Source organism: Ovis aries, chromosome 23 (genome assembly GCF_016772045.2).
Source record: "Ovis aries strain OAR_USU_Benz2616 breed Rambouillet chromosome 23, ARS-UI_Ramb_v3.0, whole genome shotgun sequence".
NCBI lineage: Eukaryota > Metazoa > Chordata > Mammalia > Artiodactyla > Bovidae > Ovis > Ovis aries.
The window spans coordinates 50,751,834-50,772,837 of NC_056076.1; the positions used below are offsets into that span (position 1 = coordinate 50,751,834).

At 37.5% G+C, this 21,004-nt stretch overlaps 1 protein-coding gene across 2 annotated transcripts in view; it reads left to right on the forward strand.

Moving 5' to 3' along the window:
• ME2 (malic enzyme 2) overlaps window positions 1-21,004 on the forward strand; it is a 58,811-nt gene that overhangs the window by 22,245 nt on the left and 15,562 nt on the right. Inside the window, exons 5-13 of one of the 2 annotated variants that reach the window (XM_042239545.2) lie at window positions 404-479; window positions 2,103-2,264; window positions 2,546-2,649; window positions 5,398-5,507; window positions 5,606-5,703; window positions 6,001-6,114; window positions 8,472-8,586; window positions 10,919-11,088; window positions 16,719-16,821. In XM_042239545.2, the coding sequence (XP_042095479.1) occupies window positions 404-479; window positions 2,103-2,264; window positions 2,546-2,649; window positions 5,398-5,507; window positions 5,606-5,703; window positions 6,001-6,114; window positions 8,472-8,586; window positions 10,919-11,088; window positions 16,719-16,821 (1,052 nt within the window). The remainder of the gene's footprint in view (window positions 1-403; window positions 480-2,102; window positions 2,265-2,545; window positions 2,650-5,397; window positions 5,508-5,605; window positions 5,704-6,000; window positions 6,115-8,471; window positions 8,587-10,918; window positions 11,089-16,718; window positions 16,822-21,004) is intronic. The other variant, XM_004020545.6, reaches the window with a different exon arrangement.

Here is a 21,004-nt window from a genome sequence, read left to right on the forward strand (position 1 = left end):
TTCAGATTTCAAACTTCCAGTGACTTTTAACAGTAGTTTACTTAGTGGTTTCATGTTCTGGTGCACTGATGGGATGTCTTTATATTGATTTTTGGAGATATTTTATGGAGGTATATTGAGTTTATTTGAGCAGGAGATATGGATACATTTCTTCTGGGGTAAAATGATTGCATCATTTAATAAGGATCTTTGTTGCAGCTACTATGTGAGCAATGCAATTACAGCTTCAAGTAGCTGAAAATATTTGAAAATAAACCAGTGTCACTTGGCTAAATCTGCTTGGAAACTACACTGTATCTTGTTGTTTTTATTAAAATATCTAAATATTCCAATTATGAACAAAAACTTAGGAAAAAAAACAAAAACTGTTGTGAAATGCAAAGGTGTTTTTGTTCTGTTGCAGGGGATTATTTATTTCAATCTCAGACAGAGGTCATGTTAGATCAATTGTGGATAACTGGCCAGAAAATCATGTTAAGGTACTAATAGCACAACCTTCCTTTCACAATGTTTTTTCTTTCTATGTAAGTTACCTCTCAATTTCCAAGAACAGTTTTTTTCATTGTTGCTCTGTCTTACTTTATACTTACATACATGCAGATTTAGTGCTCTGAGAAAATCATGATGGTCTTTACAAAAGGGGTATAGAGTTTGCCGTGGGAAAGCAGTTGGAGTGAGTAAGGTGAGCCTGCTCACTTCAGTACCACTGGTACCTCCTGCCTTCAATTAACATTGTTCTAGGTAAAGAAAATACATTAAAATGCCCTAAAAACTTCTATTCTGGTGGGTGATGAGGAGGATTCATTATGTCTTCTTGTAAATCCAAGGTAGATTTAGATCCTTAATCAATCTGGCTGTCTTTCACAAAACAAAAACTAAAGACTTGTTTAAGATCTTTTGGTAGGCTTTCGTGTTTGTTATAGGCAGTAATCTTGCTTGCCTTTGTTGCGTGTCTTCCTCACCAAAATAATCTTTGAATTATCATTTGTTCAAAGAGCCTAGAAAAATTCGGTCAGATCATTAAGTTCATAGTATCATCTTAAAACTTTGTAGGTATATTTTTTATTTTAGAGTTTTTTCTCCATTGCTGAGGTTTTTCTTGTTTGGCTTCAGTTGTTGTTCGGAGTAGCATGTGATTTCTAAATTCCAAATGGCAGCCCACTCCAGTATTCCTGCCTGGAGAATCCCATGGACAGAGAAGCCTGGTGGGCTACAGCCCATAGGGTCGCAAAGAGTCAGACACGACTGAGCGACTTCACTTATTTATTTTTCTCTTAGGATTAATCCTTATCAGAAGTTTGTTCCTCCCTCCCCTGTTTAGTCATTGTGAACATATTAAGTTGATCCTCTAGTCAGGGGGCTTCTCTGGTGACTCAGACAATAAAGAATCTACCTGCAATGCAGGAGGTCCAGGTTCTTTCCCTGGAGAAGGACATGGCAAACCACTCCAGATTCTCGCCTGGAGAATTCCAAGGACAGAGGAGCCTGGTGGGCTATAGTCCATGGGGTTGCAAAGAGTCGGACACGACTGAGCAACTAACACTTAACACTTTCTAGTCAGAAGCATTCTACTCCTAAACCAAAGACAGGGAAATCAAATCTAGTTAATTCTCCTTTTTACATCTAGAAATCCTAGAATTTTAAGTATTCTTGGGTGGTTTATTTTGAAAGTTAGTTAAACAATTTTATTTTTTAAAGTGAGAGTGAAAATATGTGAAGAAAATATTTTTTTTAATTTATTTTTTATCTTAGTAGCTTTTCTGAGATATGATGCACAGACAGTGCAGTTCACCAGCTTAAAATGTAAATTCAGTAATTTGTAGTATATTTGGAGTTGTGCAGCCATCATAACTTAGAAGACTTTCATCACAGCTCCCTCATCCCCACCCGCCAGAAAAGCCCTGTACCCATTAGTGGTCATTCCCTTTCCCCAGCCCTAGACAACCACTAATGTACTTTCTTTCTCTGTAGATTTACGTATTCATGTGAATGGAATAATAGAATACGTGCTATTTTGTGATGAAGAGAGTCTTTTTTAAAAATGCTTTTGTTTAGTGCTCCATTTTGGACAACTTTTAATTGGTATTTTTTTTGTGATTAAGGCTGTCGTGGTGACTGATGGAGAGAGAATTCTAGGTCTTGGAGATCTGGGTGTCTACGGAATGGGAATTCCAGTAGGAAAACTTTGTTTGTATACAGCTTGTGCGGGAATACGGCCTGATAGATGTCTGCCTGTGTGTATTGACGTAGGAACTGATAATCCAGTGAGTAAAATTACTTTCCCTCTCTGATCCTTGTCCCACAGTTTTATTGCATCCCTCTTTTAAAGATAAGAAGAGAAAATTCTGTGATTAGATGTTAGCCTCTGTCTTAAACTTCTTTTAATATCTATATGAATAACAATAGATTAATACTATTAAAAGTTTTTTTGAAGAGCAATATAGTTTTTATAATTTTTTTATACTTTACAGTTTCTGTTTTACGAATATGTTTCAATTGGTTATGTAAAAAAAACTTTCACATTTATGTTTGTTCTGTTTTATAGGCCCTCTTAAAGGATCCATTTTATATGGGTTTATATCAGAAAAGAGATCGATCACAGCGTTATGATGACCTAATTGATGAGTTTATGAAGGCCATTACTGACAGGTATTTTTTCTAAAGTTTGAGTATATGAAAGCATCTTAAAAAAAAAAAAAAAGAACCACTGTTTTGTTTTCCTTTATTTCTTTCGAAGATAGAGGAGATTAAACATTTGAGAACTTTGGTTCTTTCCTGCCCGGTGCTGATGCGCGGTAATGCTCTCTGCTTTGCTTTCCTCAGTTATCTGGCATCCTGAGCACACTGAAATCTTGAAGTCTGCACTCACTGCTCCTAAGTAATACCTTCACTGTGCAGTTCTTTCAACCCTCAGCATCCAGGCTCACTTCACCATTCCAGTGAAATTCTTGTGCAGCTTTCATATTTTAAATTTTGGTCTTCTCTCTCCTCCTGTCTGCAGCATCTGACCAGGTTTTCCACCGCTACATCCTTGACATTCTCTCTTCTCTTGAACTAAGACTCTCCTGACTTAGTCTTTCTGCAACCGTATTTGTTTCCTTTGTCATCTCCACTGATTTTTATCTTGTTCTCTTCTGTTAAATGTGGGTGAGTATATAGTTCTTTTCTCTTTTGAGTCATGTAGCCTGTGACTTTTATGCTTGTGACTCTCAGCCCATGAAAACCTATCTCTGTAGTCCCACCTTCCTCTGAGGTTTGCATTTCCAATAGCTGGAATCTTCCCTCTGGAGGTTTTGTTGCTATCTCCTTCCCTTTCTAAATTGCCTGAAAGTGAAAGTGAAGTTGTTCAGTCATGTCCACTCTTTGCAACCCCATAGACTGTAGCCTACCAGGCTCCTCTGTCCATGGGCTTTTCCAGGCAAGAGTACCGGAGTGGATTACTGTTTCCTTCTCCAGGGGATCTTCCCTACTCAGGGATCGAACCCGGACTCCCGCACTGCAGATAGACGCTTTACCTGTCGCCTATCTTCAATAAATCTAGCCTCTGTTAATGGTAGTAGCATGCACCCTCCTCACCAAACCTCTGATCTTGGTCTAATCTTTGACTCTTTCTTCTCTTCTGTCAACCCCATATAGTGTCATTCAGTCCTCACATCCAGTTGGTACTACCCGTACAAGCCTCAGAAATACATCTTCTCTCTTCCATTGTCACAGCCTCTTTGCAGGTCCTCATGTCTCTTTTGGACTCTTCAGAATCTTCCTCCAGCCTCTCTCCTCTCTGTTTCCCCTCCACCTTACCACCAGATTAGTCTTTTAAAAACATACTGTTTGTTATGTTATTCTTTTGCTTAATTTCCTATTGCTCAAGGGTAAAGTCCAAACTTTTTATCATCTAGTCCTGTGCCACTTTTTTTTTTTTTCCCCTGGCTGAGATGGTGATGAACAGGGAGGCCTGGCATGCTGCGATTCATGGGGTCGCAAAGAGTCAGACACGACTGAGCGACTGAACTGAACTGAACTGAACAAGGGTAAAGTCCAAACTTTTTATCATCTAGCCCTGTGCCACCTTTTTTTTTTTTCCTGGCCGCCCCTGGTGGCATACAGGATCTTAGTTCTCCATCCAGGGCTCAGACCTGTGCCGCTTGCAATGGAAGCATGAAATCTTAAACACTGGACTGCCTGGGAAGCTTCCCTGCCCTGCCTTTTAGATTATGATCTAAAATTAATGATCCATGGATGATCGTAAAAATTAACTCCTTTACAGAGTCAAAGTTGTTGCCATATCTAAAACTAAACTTTCTACCATCCCAGACATTGCCACCTCTTCCCCTTCCCCTTTTTAGTCATCCAGGCTGCCTTGGCATTTCAACAGCTTTTCCCTCTTCCCAGGTGTGGTCCTCATCAAGTTCTGCTTGTTCATTCTGATGTCTCATAATTATCCCTTTCGCTTCCTGTGGCTTCTGCTTCACCTCTTCTTGTCTTCATGCCTCAGTACCTTCCTGATTATTTTCCCTTCTTTCTCATCTCTCTGTGCATTTGATATGTGCTATGCCTCACTGGCGGCTTTATCCTTCCTCCAGGGAGTCTTAGATGAATTTTTCCCTTCTCAAGCCTTCGGTGATTCTACATCAGACACAGAAAAAAGTTCCCTTCCCCAGTTTGTCTTTCCGAATTCTCCCTTATCTGGCTCCAACCTCCCTTAACCAACTTCTCCCTTATACTTTCATATAAACCCTGAAATATGTAGCCAGATTTGAAAATTCAGGGACAGCCAAATAGACCTTGTATTTCTTCCTACCACTTTACTTTCTGTTGTCTTTTGGGACCCAAATAAAGTTCCACCTCCTTTCATGCCTCCCCATACTTCATCTCACCAAGATGACTGATAGCTTTTTTTGAAAGCCAGTGAACTCATACAGCAGTTTTTTTAAAAACTGCTTATTTAATAAATATTTTACTGTATTGCTGTTTAACTGTGAATGTAATGAAAATTCACGTATCAAATACATACTTTTTGAAACTCAGAGACAGAAATCTTTTCCTTTTTAGGAAGTTATTTGTGCATATATGTGCTGGGCACCCTCCTGAAAGTGAAAAGTGAAAGTAACTCAGTCGTGTCCACTCTGCAGCTGCATGGACTACGCAGTCTTTCTTTGGCACTTGGAAATAGTTTGTACAGATTAGTATCCCTTTGGTCCATCATGGTGCTACATTTGTTTTAACCATCCCATAAATTTTTCTGAATGAATAATAGATTTTTCTATATGTTGAGTCTAGTCTTTCAGACACTCTAAAAATTGTTAGTGTGGCCTTAAGTGAACTAACTTAGTATATTATTTTTAAAATGTTTAAGAGTGTTATTTCATCACAACCATAACGGGCTTTGCTGTGTTTTAGATATGGACAGAACACACTTATTCAGTTTGAAGACTTTGGAAATCATAATGCATTCAGGTTCTTGAGAAAATACCGAGAAAAATACTGTACCTTCAATGATGATATTCAAGGTAAAGCAAAAAACAAACACTTAGGTTTTCTATTCCTCCTTAAAACCTTTTTTGTAGTGTGCTGTTTCTCACTGCACCGTGCTTTACTTTTCTCGCAGGGACGGCTGCGGTTGCTCTGGCAGGTCTGCTTGCAGCACAGAGAGTCATTGGGAAGCCGGTCTCAGATCACAGAATCTTATTTCTTGGAGCAGGAGAGGTAAGTTTCTGTGAGCTTTTAAGATTGAAAACCAGCACTCTGCTTTAGACTGGAAAATGGGGCGTAATGAACTTCTAATTTTGTTGAGATAGAGGGCATAAATTCAAGATCTCTGTTATGAAATAGATAATTTAAAATCTTTGGAAAGAATATCACAAAGAATCAAGTTTTGTGTGCTTCATAAGGGAAGAAGAAACCCAGTGTTTCTCATACCATATAATTCTCATGTATAAAATAACTTATAATATCGCATCACACTCTAATCTTTGTTTTTGAAATTTCTGTTTTGTTGGACAGGCTGCTCTTGGAATTGCAAATCTGATAGTTATGGCTATGGTTGAAAATGGCCTCTCAGAAGAAGAGGCACGGAAGAAAATTTGGATGGTTGACAAGTTTGGTTTATTATTTAAGGTAAGGTATTCTCAAACTTGGAGAAGCAAAAGTATGTTGTTATAGAGATATTTTTAGAGTTCTCTTTTCATATTCAAATCATAATGTCTATGCTGGCACCAGAGTTACTCTTTCTTGCTTTGTTTTCTGACTCCTGACTCTTCTAAACCTATTGGCTTTTAATGGGAAGTCAGAAGTTCCTAATTAAATTGTTAGCAGGACATCTGATAATTTGAACAGAAATCCTTTAACTCTTTGGAGATCACAGTCTCTTGTAGCAATCTGATAGAAATATATGGACCTTTTCCCTAGAAAAGGCATGTATTCCTAAGGTGAAATGATGGATGATAGGTTTATCCCAGGTCAGCTTGGTATCCTTTGTTCCTCCCCACCTTCCTATCATTGATTGCCATTTCTAGTAACTTAAGAAATGCCTTGTATCTTATACTGTGTAACACATCAAAGAATAGGTAAACTCTTTCATAGCTGAGCTTATGCAGTACACAATGCTGTTATATTTTTGTGGTGTTTATTGATATATATAAACTACTTGTCATTTACATCTTTGGAGCAAGCTTGTATCATTTACTTTGCTCTAGCTCCTGAAATCTTTTCTTAGTTAGTATCAGTATTCTGTTAGTACAAAAAATGAAATAAAAAATATGAATGAAAAATCTTGAATGTTTAAATTTTAAGTAATTTTTTAAGTATTTAAAAAATGTACCACACATTGTGATTAACTTACTTAACCTTTTTTTTTTTCAATCTCATTTGATCTTATCAAAAAGTTTTTCAAATTTTACAAATGAGGGAAGAGGTTTATAAAGGTCAGGTCATTTTTCCAAGCTTGTAAGTCATGGAGGTGGGATTCCACCCAAGTAGCCTGACTGTGAATCCTATGCTGTTAGTCATTCAACTGTGCCTCCTCCCAGAGCTATAACTGCCATATTTACTTGTATGACAGATACAAGGATTATTGAGACCTTGTACCTGGAAGACCATTGGAGAGTGCATATATTTTTGCTAGTACACATGAGTCTGGTGCTTCTGTTTGTGATGTTTGTTTTCATAAATGTTTTGATTCTTTACCGTGTTTGCAGTAATCAAGTCTAGGGTGAATGTATGTGCATCTGCGAGGTCAGGGTATGTTTTTCCTTTAGCATGAGTTTTAGGCTTTGTATCTCTTCTTGTGACCCAAAACACTGCCCTCTTTGTTGAGACTTTGAGAGTTTCTGATTGAAGCCCTCATGGAAGAGATGTGGTCTTCTTGGGAGCAAGCATGTGAAGCCACTGTTCTGAGAACCTGGATCTATTGAGGCTGTCTTTCAGTCTTTTAGTTAATTCCCCAGCCAACTGATGATGGAGTTTTGCTTTTCTGGGCCCCTGCTGGTCCTCACCTGGGGCTTGTCTGGAACTCTGATATTAAAAATCACCTTTGCTGGGGAGGTCTTCTCTTTTGCCGAAATAAGGATATGGATTTGCCATCCTGGTTGGTTTTTGCATTCAACATGTTTTTGTTTGCTTTAAACGATTGAGAAATTCATCACTGTTCTAACGTGTCAGTGGTACATCTCCCATACTTGTGACACTACTAAGGAGTTTATTTTTAATGGGTTTTGACCTGGGATTTGGTGAGGAAAGCATATTACTCATTCAGCTATCTTAAACCAGAATTCCCTTTCCTCTTGTTTCTGAACTTTTGGTAGTATAAGTCTATAATATCTATCTGAAAATTTGAAATCCCTGAGTTTTTCCTGAAATTCCTTTGGTAATAAATCTGACAGACCTGAAATTACGTACTAACTTTAGTAGCAAGACCAAAGATGATATTTCTAATTTTCACCTTTTGTACTTGATGTGACTATTCATAACTTCGGTTCAATTGTGGAGTGCCCACTGAGAGGGTGTTTGTGATAAATTACACACTCTAGTATTCTTGCCTGGAGAATCCATGGACAGAGGGGGTTGGTGGGCTACAGTCTATGGGATTGCAGAGTCAGACATGACTGAGCAACTAGCACTTGTAATATATTATCCTAAGACATTTCTGAAATATGAAATTCTAAGCTCTAAAATGCACCTAGCCCACATAAGGAATTGTATGCCTTTGTGCCTTGTTAGATTTAGGAAGACTTCACAGAGTAAATGAGTTTTTGAAAGGGGTTAGAAATTTTTGGTAATAATGGAATTCGATGCATGTTTCATTTTTGGGTTTTGGGGCAATATGAAGAAAGAATTGGAAGATAACGAGTTGAAGAGAAATGTAAATGAAAATGAAACATTATTCCTGTAGTAACAATATGTGACTTATAATGATGTCTTTCCAAATAATCCTCAATAAACATTTACTAAAAAATGTATTTTATTTAAAAATTCAGGGGCGGAAAGCTAAAGTAGAAAATCATCAGGAACCATTTGCTCACTCAGCTCCAGAGAGCCTACCTGATACTTTCGAAGAGGCAGTAAATATACTTAAGCCTTCAGCTATAATTGGTGAGTAAAGTTGTTGCTAAGTCATTCTGTTACTTACCTGAATAATGCCAGGCCTAACTTGCATGCAGGATTATTCAAAGTGAAATGACGTATTTCACTTAGCTTTCAGCATATATGTTTCTATGATAGCTTTGTTTTTTAAATTGATCTTCATTGGAGTATAGTGGCTTCTGCTGTACAGCAAAGTGAATCAGCTATATGTATGCCTATATTCCCCCTCTTTTGGATTTCCTTCCCGTTTAGGTCACTATAGATGTGATAGCTTTTTTTTTAACTGAAGTATACTTGATGTGCAATATCATGTAAGTGACAGCTGTTCAGTGTAGCGATTCACAAATTTTAAAGGTTATGCTCCATTCATAGTTATTAAAAATGTTAGATGTGTTCCCTGTGTTGCATGCGATAGCTTTTAGGTACAGTGTGTACAGTTCTGTTAACAGATGTTGCTTGTACTTTTAACTTCTAGAAGCTGTGTGATTGCTCATGCTTTGCTTTTAGAGTTGGTATGACTGGTGGGCTCAAAACCTGAAAAAGACCAAGGTTATTTGACAGACTGTACCAAGAAAATCCTATGCAGAGTCAAAGATTTTCATTGACAACAAAGCTGAAAGCTTTTGGTATGTTTTAAGAGTCAGGCATTTAATAGCTGTCATCAGACTGTAACATGGCATTAACAGAAAATGTAGAGTCTTTAAAAGAGGGACTATTTTATTTCCTGTACAGCTATAAGATTAGAATGTATCATTTTTCTTGTATTTTACCAATTTCATGGAGGAGCCCTATGGAATTTTAAATAGTAAACTGTTTTAAGTCACGAACAGTCTTTATGGTTAAGAAAAGGTATCTGTATTAGGTTCTTTACTGATTGAGACTCACAATTTTTTAGAGTGGGAAGTAATCTTTAAGATTGTGAGTGCATTTCTCTCAGAACTCAATTGTTTGTTTTTTTAGTCTCTAAGTCATGTCCGATTCTTTTGTGACCCCCATAAGTCTATAGCTCGCCAGGCTCCTCTGTCTATAGGATTTCCCAGGCAAGAATACTGGGGTGAGTTGACTCAATATAGAAACCTAAGAATCTGTCCATTGACTCCGGCCCTGGAGGATGAAGGAAATAAGAAAATAATGTTTCATTCTCTTAGAACTCATGGATTCCTAAAAATGTGTCCATATACCTCATGTGACCACATGGGAAAACACTGAGTATACATTCCTTTTTTACGTGAGAAAAACAAGCACAGAGTTGTTAAACAACTTTCTCAAGATTTTGTGAGTATTTCATATAGCCAGAAGTGACAGAGGAAGTACTAAAATTCTGGTCTCCAGTATTTCTCTTTATTACATGTCAGTTTATAAAACAGAATTTAAAATTTCTTTGACTGTTGAATGTAAGTCTTTTCATTGGATGAACTCCGTAAGCGTTCAGCTGAGGCATTCCTTGTCTCCCCCAGTTCCCACTCTGGGCTGAGTCTTCTTTCAGTGCCTCTGTTCGCTGCGCACTGAGCGCCTGGGACCGGTTTTCTGGTTTTCTGTTTACTCTGTTGTGTTCTCGCTCAACTCGTAAGCTGCCTGCATTATACTCACCTTTATATCCCAGTGACCTACATACAGTGTCTGAGACATTGTTGGAGCTTACTAAAAGTTCATTAAACTGATCTCTATCAAGAAAGTGGATGACTATAGTCAAGAAGATCTTTTTTTCCCTTCTACACTCCTATTATTTTGTAATGAGTACCACAGAGTTTAACAAGTTAACATTTAGACATTCAAGTTTTTCATTTAAAAAAGAATTTTAATTGTGGTCAAACATATATAACTTAGAATTTGCCATCATACCCATTTAAAAGTATACAGTGAGGTAGTGCTAAATGCATTCACATTGTACAGCCAGTTTGCAGAACTCTTGCCCTTTTAAAACTGAAGCTCTGTGCTTATTAGACAACAATTACGTGATGGAGGTAGTCTTTTTCTTTTTTTCCCTGTTGCACCATGTAGCATGCAGAATCTTCGTTCCCTGACCAGGGATCAAACCTGTGCCCCCTGCATTGGGAGCACAGAATCCTAATCACTGGACTGTCAGGGAGTTCCCTGGAGGTTGTCTTATATTCTTTTTTTTTTTTTTTTTGCTCTCAATTTACTATGTCTGGGGTAGATAATAAATATTTCAGTAGAAATTTTAGTGTTTTTATTGTTTCTCTTTTCAGATGTAAGATTGGAATTATCTTAACAATGCAAAATCTTATCTTTGTAATGGGAGTTTACCTGTGCTTTTGTTATGTTAAAGCTATTGTAGAAATGCTGTTGATGGGAATGCTATATTTTACTTGTAATGTAGTTGTTTTTTCCCCCCCCTTTATGATAGGAGTTGCAGGAGCTGGCCGACTTTTCACTCCTGGTGTAATCAAAGCAATGGCTGAAATCAATGAAAGGCCTATAATATTTGCATTAAGTAATCCTACGGCACAGGCGGAGTGCACAGCTGAAGAAGCATACACACTTACAGAGGTATTAATAACAATATGAAATGGTTATGTCTATGATTTTCCCTCTAGTAAGGAGAGTTTAAATTTTAGTTCTTCTGAATTCTTTGCCGCTGCCACTGGTTTATATTCCGTTACAAGTATCAACTTATATACCATTGGAACAGTTAGATTTTTCCCTTCCTGTTCCATAGGGATATAGTTGTAATCTCCACAATGTAATCCCTTTCTGTATTGTTCTTGCAAGTGACCTTTAAGAGTCTCTAGGAAGTGGGTTTTTTCCTTTTTAATTTGGTTGCAATATTGTGTTAGTTTCAAGTATACAGCAAAGTGATTTGGGTTTGTTTGTTTGTTTCAGTTTTTTGTATTCTTTTCCATTATAGGTTTTTACAAGATATCAAATGTAGTTCACTTTGCTATACAGTAAATCCTTACTGTTCAGGAAGTGATTTTTAAAACCTTGCTTAACAGTGATATATAGCAGTAATTATTGAGTCATGCCCTTAAGAATAATTCATATGTCTTAATTTTTAGTGTTCTGTCTCTATTAAAAGTTGTCTTATTATGGAAAATTTGAAGTATATACAAAAGTAGAAAGAATGATATAATTTAACTCCCATGTACCAATGTTTTTGTTATTTAGTTGCTAAGTCATATCTAAATCCTTTGTGACCCCATGGACTGTAGACAGCCAGGCTCCTCTGTCCATGAGATTTTCCAGGCAAGAATACTGGAGTGGGTTCCCTTCTCCAGGGGATCTTCCCGAACTAGGGATTGAACCCAGGTCTCCTGCATTGTAGGTGGATTCTTTAGCGGTGAACCACTGGGGAATCCCATCATGTATGAATATTCTGCTTCAGAAGTGGTCAGCTTATTGCCAGTCTTGTTTCTTTGAGATCCTGCTCACCTTAGATTAGGAAGCCAGCCTCAGGTGTATCATTTTATTATTAATATTACAGTATATCTCTCAAAAGTTAAGAATTCTTAAAAAAAAAATCACAGTATCATTAGCATACCTAAAATTTATTTTTTTTTATTTTGATTATTTCTTTATTTTTGGTTGTGTTGGGTCTTCATTGCAGCTCATGGGCTTTCTCTGGTTGTGGCAAATGGGGGCTACTTGCAGTGTGCGGGCTTCTCATTGCTGTGACCTCATGTGGAGCGCAGGCTCTAGGTGTATAGACTATCACACTTCACAGTTTTAGCAATTTTTGAATGTTTATTTGATGCTTTTGTATAGCTCTTGGTTCTCTACTAAAATTTTGTCTTGTCATTTATTTGATGCTTTTGTATAGCTCTTGATTCTCTAATAAAATTTTGTCTGTCATTTAATTTCTTGAATATATGAATTATAATTAAAGTAATTTCTGATAGTAACAAATATCTCGCTCTCTATCAGTCCATTTCTATTATGTATTTTGTTTTCTTCTTGGTTACCCAGTTCTTGTCTTCGTAAGCCGACTTTTGCTTTTCACTTCCTTGTTGAGTGCTAGGTAGTGCAAATAAAGAACTGTAGCAATAATTTGAGGCTCGAGATGAAGTTAGCTTCCTCCACAGGAACTTTACCTATCCTTCTGGAGGCTGTTTGTCTGGGGTGGTGGTGGTTGGTGGTTTAGTCACTAAGTCATGTCTGGTTCTTTGTGACCCCCTGGGCTGTTGCCTATCAGGCTCCTCTGTCATGGGATTCTCCAGGCAAGAGTACTGGAGTGTAGCCATTTCCTTCTCCAGGAGACCTTCCCGACCCAGGGACTGAACATGTCTCCTGTGTCTCCTGCTTGGTAGGCAGATTCTTTACCACCAAGTCACCTGGGAAGCCCTCTTTTCTGGGGTAACTCCCCTTAGTTCATCAGGATGTAGTCCATGAGAGCCCTCATCTGTTTTCACAGTTAACCTTTTCTCTGGAGTATAAGTCAAAAACCCTGGAGTATTTATTGGTACCCCACCCACACCCCTAGTGGTCTCTAAACTTTACTTTTTTTTTAATCATCATGGGACTCATGACGCTTCTGCTGTTCAGGCTCTCAGCCACAGATTTTCCTTTTGAAATCACTCACCTGAAGGAGGAGAGCTTCCAGTGTTGAGTTTGAATGTGTTTCTCCTCTTTTTTTGAATCTTGACCATCTCTACCTCCAAGCCCTCCCTATCTGGGTAGCACTCCTACTTCCTTGAAACATCTGTTTAATATATTTTAGAGTTTTTCTCAGTGTTACCAAAGGGAGAATTGGTGTGAAGCAACCTAGAAGACTGTTCCCAAAGTAGAACTCTGTCAGAACTTTCTGAACTTCATATTCATGCTCTTGATATATTTAGCATTATTTTTCTCATTGTTATAAATTTTATTTTGACACATATATTCTTTCAAAATTCCTTCTGAGTCTGTATTGCCATTTTGGTTCAGTTCATTTGCTCAGTTGCGTCTGACTCTTTGCGACCCCATGGACTGCAGTATGCCAGGCTTTCCTGTCCATCACCAACTCCCGGAGTTTACCCAAACTCATGTCCATCAAGTCAGTGATGCCATCCAACCATCTTATCCTCTATCGTCTCCTTCTCCTCCTGCCTTCAATCTTTCCCAGTATCAGGGTCTTTTCCAATGAGTCAGCTCTTCGCATCAGGTGGCCAAAGTATTGGAGTTTCAGCTTTAGCATCAGTCTTTCCAATGAATATTCAGGACTGATTTCCTTTAGGATGGACTGGTTTGATCTCCTTGCAGTCCAAGGGACTCTCAAGAGTCTTCTCCAACACCACAGTTCAAAAGCATCAATTCTTTGGTGCTCAGCTTTCATTATAGTCCAACTCTCACATCCATACATGACTACTGGAAAACCATAGCCTTGACTAGACAGACCTTTGTTGGCAAAGTAATGTCTCTCCTTTTTCTAGATTGGTTGTAACTTTTCTTCCAAGGAGCAAGCGTCTTTTAATTTCATGGCTGCAGTCACCATCTGCGGTGATTTTGGAGCCCCCAAAAATGAAGCCTGTCACTGTTTCCATTGTTCCCCCATCTATTTCCCATAAAGTGATGGGACCAGATGCCATGATCTTCGTTTTTTGAATGTTGAGTTTTAAGCCAGCTTTTTACTCTCCTGTTTCACTTTAATCAAAACTAAAGGTTATCCCCTAAATTATCAATTAGTCTTATACAATGCCTATTTGATATGTATACTACATGTATTATGGGCCTTGGCATTTCCAAAATATAAAAAGCTTAAATCTTAAATGTTTTGGGCGATAGTAGTATATCAGTAGAAGACTGTTCAAACATTTAAGAATTTTATTTTTTAAGATGTACACTGAATGAATTACAACTCCCCAAGGAGACTGGTTTGATATAGTCTGTTCCGTTAGTTCTCAGTTGCAAATTTTTACATAATTTTTTCCTTAGTGTTACATAAAATAATGATATAAATATATATATTTGTAGTTACTGTTTAAATGTTTAGTGCCCGTTTGTTTTTGGTGGAGGGATGTTTTGGTGTTACTCTAACTCCCTCTGCTGCTGAGTGAGAAAAATTCCTAAAAAAAAGTTTTTCATATTTTATTGGTCAGTTGCTCCTAGAACAAAAAACTTCTACTGAACATGGACTTCAGAATGAGAATTCTATTAATAATTTCCTGCCACTATAGGTTGATTATGAAAGAAGAATTTTAAAAAGATGGCCTGGAGAAGATGAACTGCAGTTGAATCTTGCCATTCTAGAGAAGATGCCCAAGATCTTTCTAAATCTCCAAATTTGCTGATGCCATGAGGACATAACATTTTTCCCATGAAGAGCTATATTTTACAGCCCACTTTATAAATCTATTAAAATTAATGGTGGCACAAAGATAATCTATATTATACACATTATGGTAACACACATGGCATTAGCCATGAACTAACCCTTAATCTGGCTTCCCTGTGGCTCAGCTGGTAAAGGATCCACCTGCAATGTGGGAGACCTGGGTTCGATCACTGGGTTAGGAAGATGAACTGAAGAAAGGAAAAGCTACCCACTCCAGTATTCTGGCCTGGAGAATTCCATAGACTGTATAGTCCATGGGGTCACAAAGAGTTGGACACAACTAAGCGACTTTCACTTTCACAACCTAAATCTTCAAAGAAAAAGGTTTTTGTCACCAATAAAGCTATGCTTAGAACAGGTAGAGAATGGGAATAGCTATAGCTGTCTGGATTTGTAGGTCCAAGACAGTCACCTGGGCCCACCACTGGCATAGTTGACTTGTTTCTGTACCTAAACCTGAGATCATTTTGAAACTGCAAGTATGTCTTGTAAAAGTAATCATTACTATACATAGTAGATCTTCACATTGTCCAAAGGGTCAAATTCTTGAGTACTAAATCCACTAGGGTCTACTGTCTTTGAGAGGACACTCACTCTGGGTATAAGACACATCTTGCGTGTGCTCCTGCTCAGTCATGTCTGACTCTTTGCAACCCCGTGGACTGTAGCCCACTAGGCCCCTCTGTCCATGGAATTTCCCAGGCAAGAATATTGGAATGGGGTGCCATTCCCTCCTCCAGGGAAATCGTCCCAACCCAGGGATTCAACCCACGTCTCTTGCACCTCTTGCATCGGCAGGTGGCTTCTTTACCACTGTGCCACCTGGGAAGCCCAATACACATCTTTTGATGTAGGGAGAAGCAGACAAAGCGTTATCTAAACACTTAGTGTATTATGGACTTCCCTGGTGGCTCAGTCGGTAAAGCATCTGCCTACAATGCAGGAGACCAGGTTTGATCCCTAAATTGGGAAGATTCCTTGGAGAGGAAAATGGCAACCTACTCCAGTATTCTTGCCTGGAAAATCCCATGGACGGAGGAGCCTGGTAGGCTATAGTCCGTGGGGTCACAAAGAGTCAGACATGACTAAGTGGCTTCACTTTCACTTTTAATGTATTATATGACATTCCAGAGCACAGTACTAAAATCGATGGATACAACAATTTTGGAGACTTCCTTTTCTTTAGAAGACAACACGCCATATTTTTTTGGAGTGACTGGTTATACCATATGCCTTTTTTATAAACTGGGGGGCACTGTAGCATAATAGAAAAACCATGTGTTTTAGAGTTATGAAAATCTGGGTTCAAGTTTAATGGCTACAGTTGTGGTGCATTACTTTTTACAAAGTATTTGGAAATATTTAAGCCTTAGCTTTCTGAGATTTTTAAAAAAGATACGTATTAGTGAAATGAGATGATGGTAATCTTATAAGCCTTTGTGTGGGTTAAATTAACTGAGTTAACACATATAAAGCACCTGGTACAGAGCCAAAAACGCAGATGTACAGTAAATGGTAGTGATATAATTTTTGATGTTTCCCTCTCACTCACAGATGTTTATAGTAGTCTTTATTTATTATTAAGGATGATATTTTCTTGCCATCTACATTTTTAAAGTTTTAAAGGAAAGAGGATTGTCAGGTTTTAAATTTATTAATGGACATTTTTCAACTTTATTTGAATGTATGCTGTGCATAAAACAAACCTCATTCCAACAAGAATTTTAATAAAAGGATTGTGTTCTAAAGTAAATTGTGCCTTTTGCAGGTAATATGTTGGTCTGCTACAGAGTTTAATTTTGTTTTCATTCACCTCAATTTTCTAGTCTACATAAAGTGACAAAATTGAGGTTATTTCATTTCTCAACAGGGAAGGTGTTTGTTTGCCAGTGGCAGTCCGTTTGAGCCAGTGAAACTCAGTGATGGGCAAGTCTTTACACCAGGCCAAGGAAACAATGTATATATTTTTCCAGGTAAGTGCCATCATTGTGTTAGAGTAATCATTTGTTACAGTAAAATTCTTCTTGAAATTCTTTAGAAATTAATATTTGAAAACCAACAGCATTTATGGGATTTTGCTATAACTGTACAGGAAAAGTCAAGGAATTCAGCAAATCCGTTGTGCTCTATTTCCCCTGAAAATTTATTTAATCATACCGTTCATTAAATTTGTTTTTGTTGTAGAAATAAAATAGTACATGGTTCATAAAAATGCAGAAGGAACAGAATGTTAAAAAATTAATTAACCAAGAAAGAAAAAAAAAATTAATTAACCCTCTTTACTGATACCCCTTATCATACTTGATACCTCCTTATCATACTTGCATATTTATCATGACTGGCACACGTGTCTCCCCTTATCTTGATTCTTCCAACTCTAGACTGATAAATGTGAACTTCCAACTATGACATCTAAGTTACAGTCCACACATACCTCCTATTACCTTCCTTTCTCTCTCAATTTCTGTTACTACTTTTAGTTTTCCTAGTCGTCAGCTTTATCTCCACATAATGAACTTAAAAGAGCTTTTGTAAGCAATTTAAGATAGTTTTTATTAGCTTGCCACAGTGAAAAATGAAAAAAAAAAATCTGGTATTTAGCTTCCTTATCTCTCTCTCTCTCTCTCTTTTTTTTTTATATAACAGTTGATGTCCTAGTAGCCTCTTTTATTTATGTATTTATTTATTTATTTATTTTTTCTTGGAGAAAACTTTATTTTTTTTTTCTTTCTTTTTTTAAAAAATTTTACTTTACAGTACTGTATTGGTTTTGCCGTACATTGACATGAATCTGCCACGGGTGTACATGAGTTCCCAATCCTGAACTCCCCTCCCATCTCCCTCCCCATATCATCTCTCTGGGTCATCCCAGTGCACCAGCCCCAAGCATCCTGTATCCTGTATCGAACCTAGACTGGTGATTCGTTTCTTACATGATAGTATAGATGTTTCAGTGCCATTCTCCCAAGTCATCCCACCCTCTCCCTCTCCCACAGAGTCCAAAAGTCTGTTCTATACATCTGTGTCTCTTTTGCTGTCTCGCATACAAGGTTATCATTACCATCTTTCTAAATTCCATATATATGTGTTAGTATACTGTGTTGGTGTTTTTCTTTCTGGCTTACTTCACTCTGTATAATCGGCTCCAGTTTCATCCACCTCATTAGAATGGATTAAAATGTATTCTTTCTGATGGCTGAGTAATACTCCATTGTGTATATGTACCACAGTTTTCTTATCCATTCGTCTGCTGATGGACATCTTTTATCTCTTATTTCATCTCTCAGCTATCATTGGTTAATATTTCTGTTGTAGAGAAATTCTTGACATTTACACTGTATTTTGTTGTTTTCCATGTTTTGTCTTTGGATTGATTCTGAAATTAACTTATTATATGTTATTCATGTCTAAACAAGAGTGTGGTTTGATAAATACAGTAGAACATGCAATTCTATATCACAAAATTTTTGACATTCAAAGTCTTTTAAGTGTCAGGTGTAATGAATCCTCCTTTAATTTCTCGCTTGCTTTCTTCATTTCATCTAATCCTACCCCACAGTAAATCATTTCTGTGGTGGTTCTCTTGCCCATGTACACTGTTCCTTTCTATTCCTTTGCTGATATTAGCCTGAGCTATTTAAATTCCACTTGGTTTTCTTTTAAATTCCTTTGTTGTTGTTGTTCAGTTGCTCAGTTGTGTCCTACTCTTTTGTGATCCCATGGACTGTAGCCTACCAGGCTCCTCTGTCCATGGAATTTCCCAGACGGGAATACTGGAGTTGATTGCCATTTCCTTCCCTATGGAATACATCTTTGAATAAGTTTTTGTTTTTAATAAAGCATGAATGAAAACTGAGTTTTTATGTATATGAAATGTCTTTATTTTTTTCTCTCGGTTGGTTGGGTAAAGATTTGCAGATTCAAAGTCTTCTTTTTAGTTGTGCCATGTGGCTAGCTGGGTCTTAGTTTACTTCCCCAACCAGGGATCGAACCCAGGGCCCCAGCAGTGAGAGCACTGACTACTAACCACTGGACTGCCAGGAAATTCCCTCAAAGTCATTTTGTCAGACCTTTGGAAACATTTCTCCATTCACTTTTAGTGGCCAGTGTTGCTGACAGAAAACCTGGTGTTGATGAGATTCTCATTCTGTTATACATACTGGTTTTGTGTCCCTGAAAATGTTTCAGTGTTGTCTTTATCTTTAGGATTTCTGAAAGATTAGTAAAATGCATTCAGGTTTGGGCTTTATTTCCATTTATCATGCATGTCTGCAAGTGGGCCAATTCACTATATCTTCTTTTCCAAAGGATTTTTTTTTTCCTGTTTTTATTTTCCCCCATTAATTTCCTTCCATTATTTGTTTTTTCCTTATGGAACTTGGGTTAGATGACCATGGTCAGATCTCTCTGTTGTCCTTGACTTGTAAATTTTATTCATATTTTAGCCTCTTGTCTTTTTTGTTCTGTAATATGGGGGATTTCTCTGGTGTTGATTCATTCATCTGTATCTATTTTGTTTTTTAACATTTCTAGTATATGTTTTGTTTCAACAGTCTTCTTTCTTTTTATTATGGAAAATTTCAAGCTTATACGAAAATAGAGGGAAGAATGAAGTCCCATGTTACCTTCTCCCACCTTTTGGCAGTTATCAACTGGTATCTGATATATTTAATCTATATTCCCACCCATTCCACCTTCACTGGGTTATTTTAAAGCAAATCAGAGACATCATATAATTTCATTAATAAGTACTTCCGTATGTGTCACTGAAAAAGTGAAAACATTTTTTTACTTAGTACTGGTCACATCAAAGAAAATAAATGAGAATTGCTTAATAGCATATCAACTCAGTAGGGTCAAATATTTTTTTTATTCCCAGTAACCTTTTATTCATAGAATAACTCTTTAATGGCCACTTTCTTTTTAAAGCTAGCAATGTCCTTTCAGATCTCTTCCTAGAGTTAGTAAGATTCTTTTAAATATTTCTTCTTTTGTGTTGTTTTATTTTCCAGCAATTTCTGGTGATCCTTTGTTTATTTGTTTTAATGAAAGAATCACACAGAGTAAAACAGTGGCTTGGCATGAATTTCCTTTGTACCTGTGTCTTTCTCCTTGTGGGCCTCTCCTTGAGGAACTGCAGCTAGCTGTAAGATTTTATGACAGGTAGAGCTATAGCATGTAAAGGCTGGCATCAAGGCAGCATGTTATTATAACTCTTGTTAAAATAAAGATTTGGAACCTATGAATATCCTGGTGCTCTTTCCTCCTTTTCACCCACGTAGTTGTGGTTGTCTTAGAGTTCCACTCTGCTTGTCTCTTGAGAGATAGCATCTGTAACAGAAATTCTCCCATCGTTGACTATCTCTTTCTAGAACTTGATAATGTTCAAAATCAGTCTGTCCCATCCAACATTGTTTCTCTAGCATAAAGCCTCAAAAACATAAATACTTTTCTGTTGACTTACCAAAGCCATTTTTAATATTTCATTTGACCAATAGAGCACTTGACAGTTGATTACTATAACAGTTCCCTGTCCTAACTTAACAATAACAGTTATTAGGACTGTAAATGTAGACCTAAAAATGACTTGGTAGCAGAGGTTAAAATGGATTTAAAAACAAGATTGGCCAAAAGAATGTTCATGAAGCAAGTAAAAACTTAAGGCTCTGTTAGAGTTGTGTGCTCTAGTAGTTATAATTGGATGAACAACAGAAATAAAACCTGAAAAGGGACTGAGGTTTCCTAATGAGGAAAAAGTGGCCGAGAAGTAAAGGTGTCCTTCTCAGCGAGCGAGGACAAGAGTTGGAGTCTGGCGCCTGTGGAGGGTGGGCTGCTAGTGAACCATCTCCTTCTCTGGCTGAAACCCTGAAGGACTGTACTTTGGAGTGTGCGGATAGTATACCTTTGAAGTTACCTGTAAAACCTCAAGCGTTTGTCTTGGCCTGCCAGTGTGCAGAAGTGCTCAGCGGAAACAGACAAAAATCTTCTGTGGTACAAGACAACAGTATCCTGCTCCTCAAGTTACTCTTACAAATAAATCTTCAAATTGAACCCCAGTTAAGAAATAAAAAAGAAATGAGGCACATGAAGAGACAAGACAAACATAAGCCAAAAGAAAACAACAGATAACCCTCTAGAACTCTACATATCAGACAA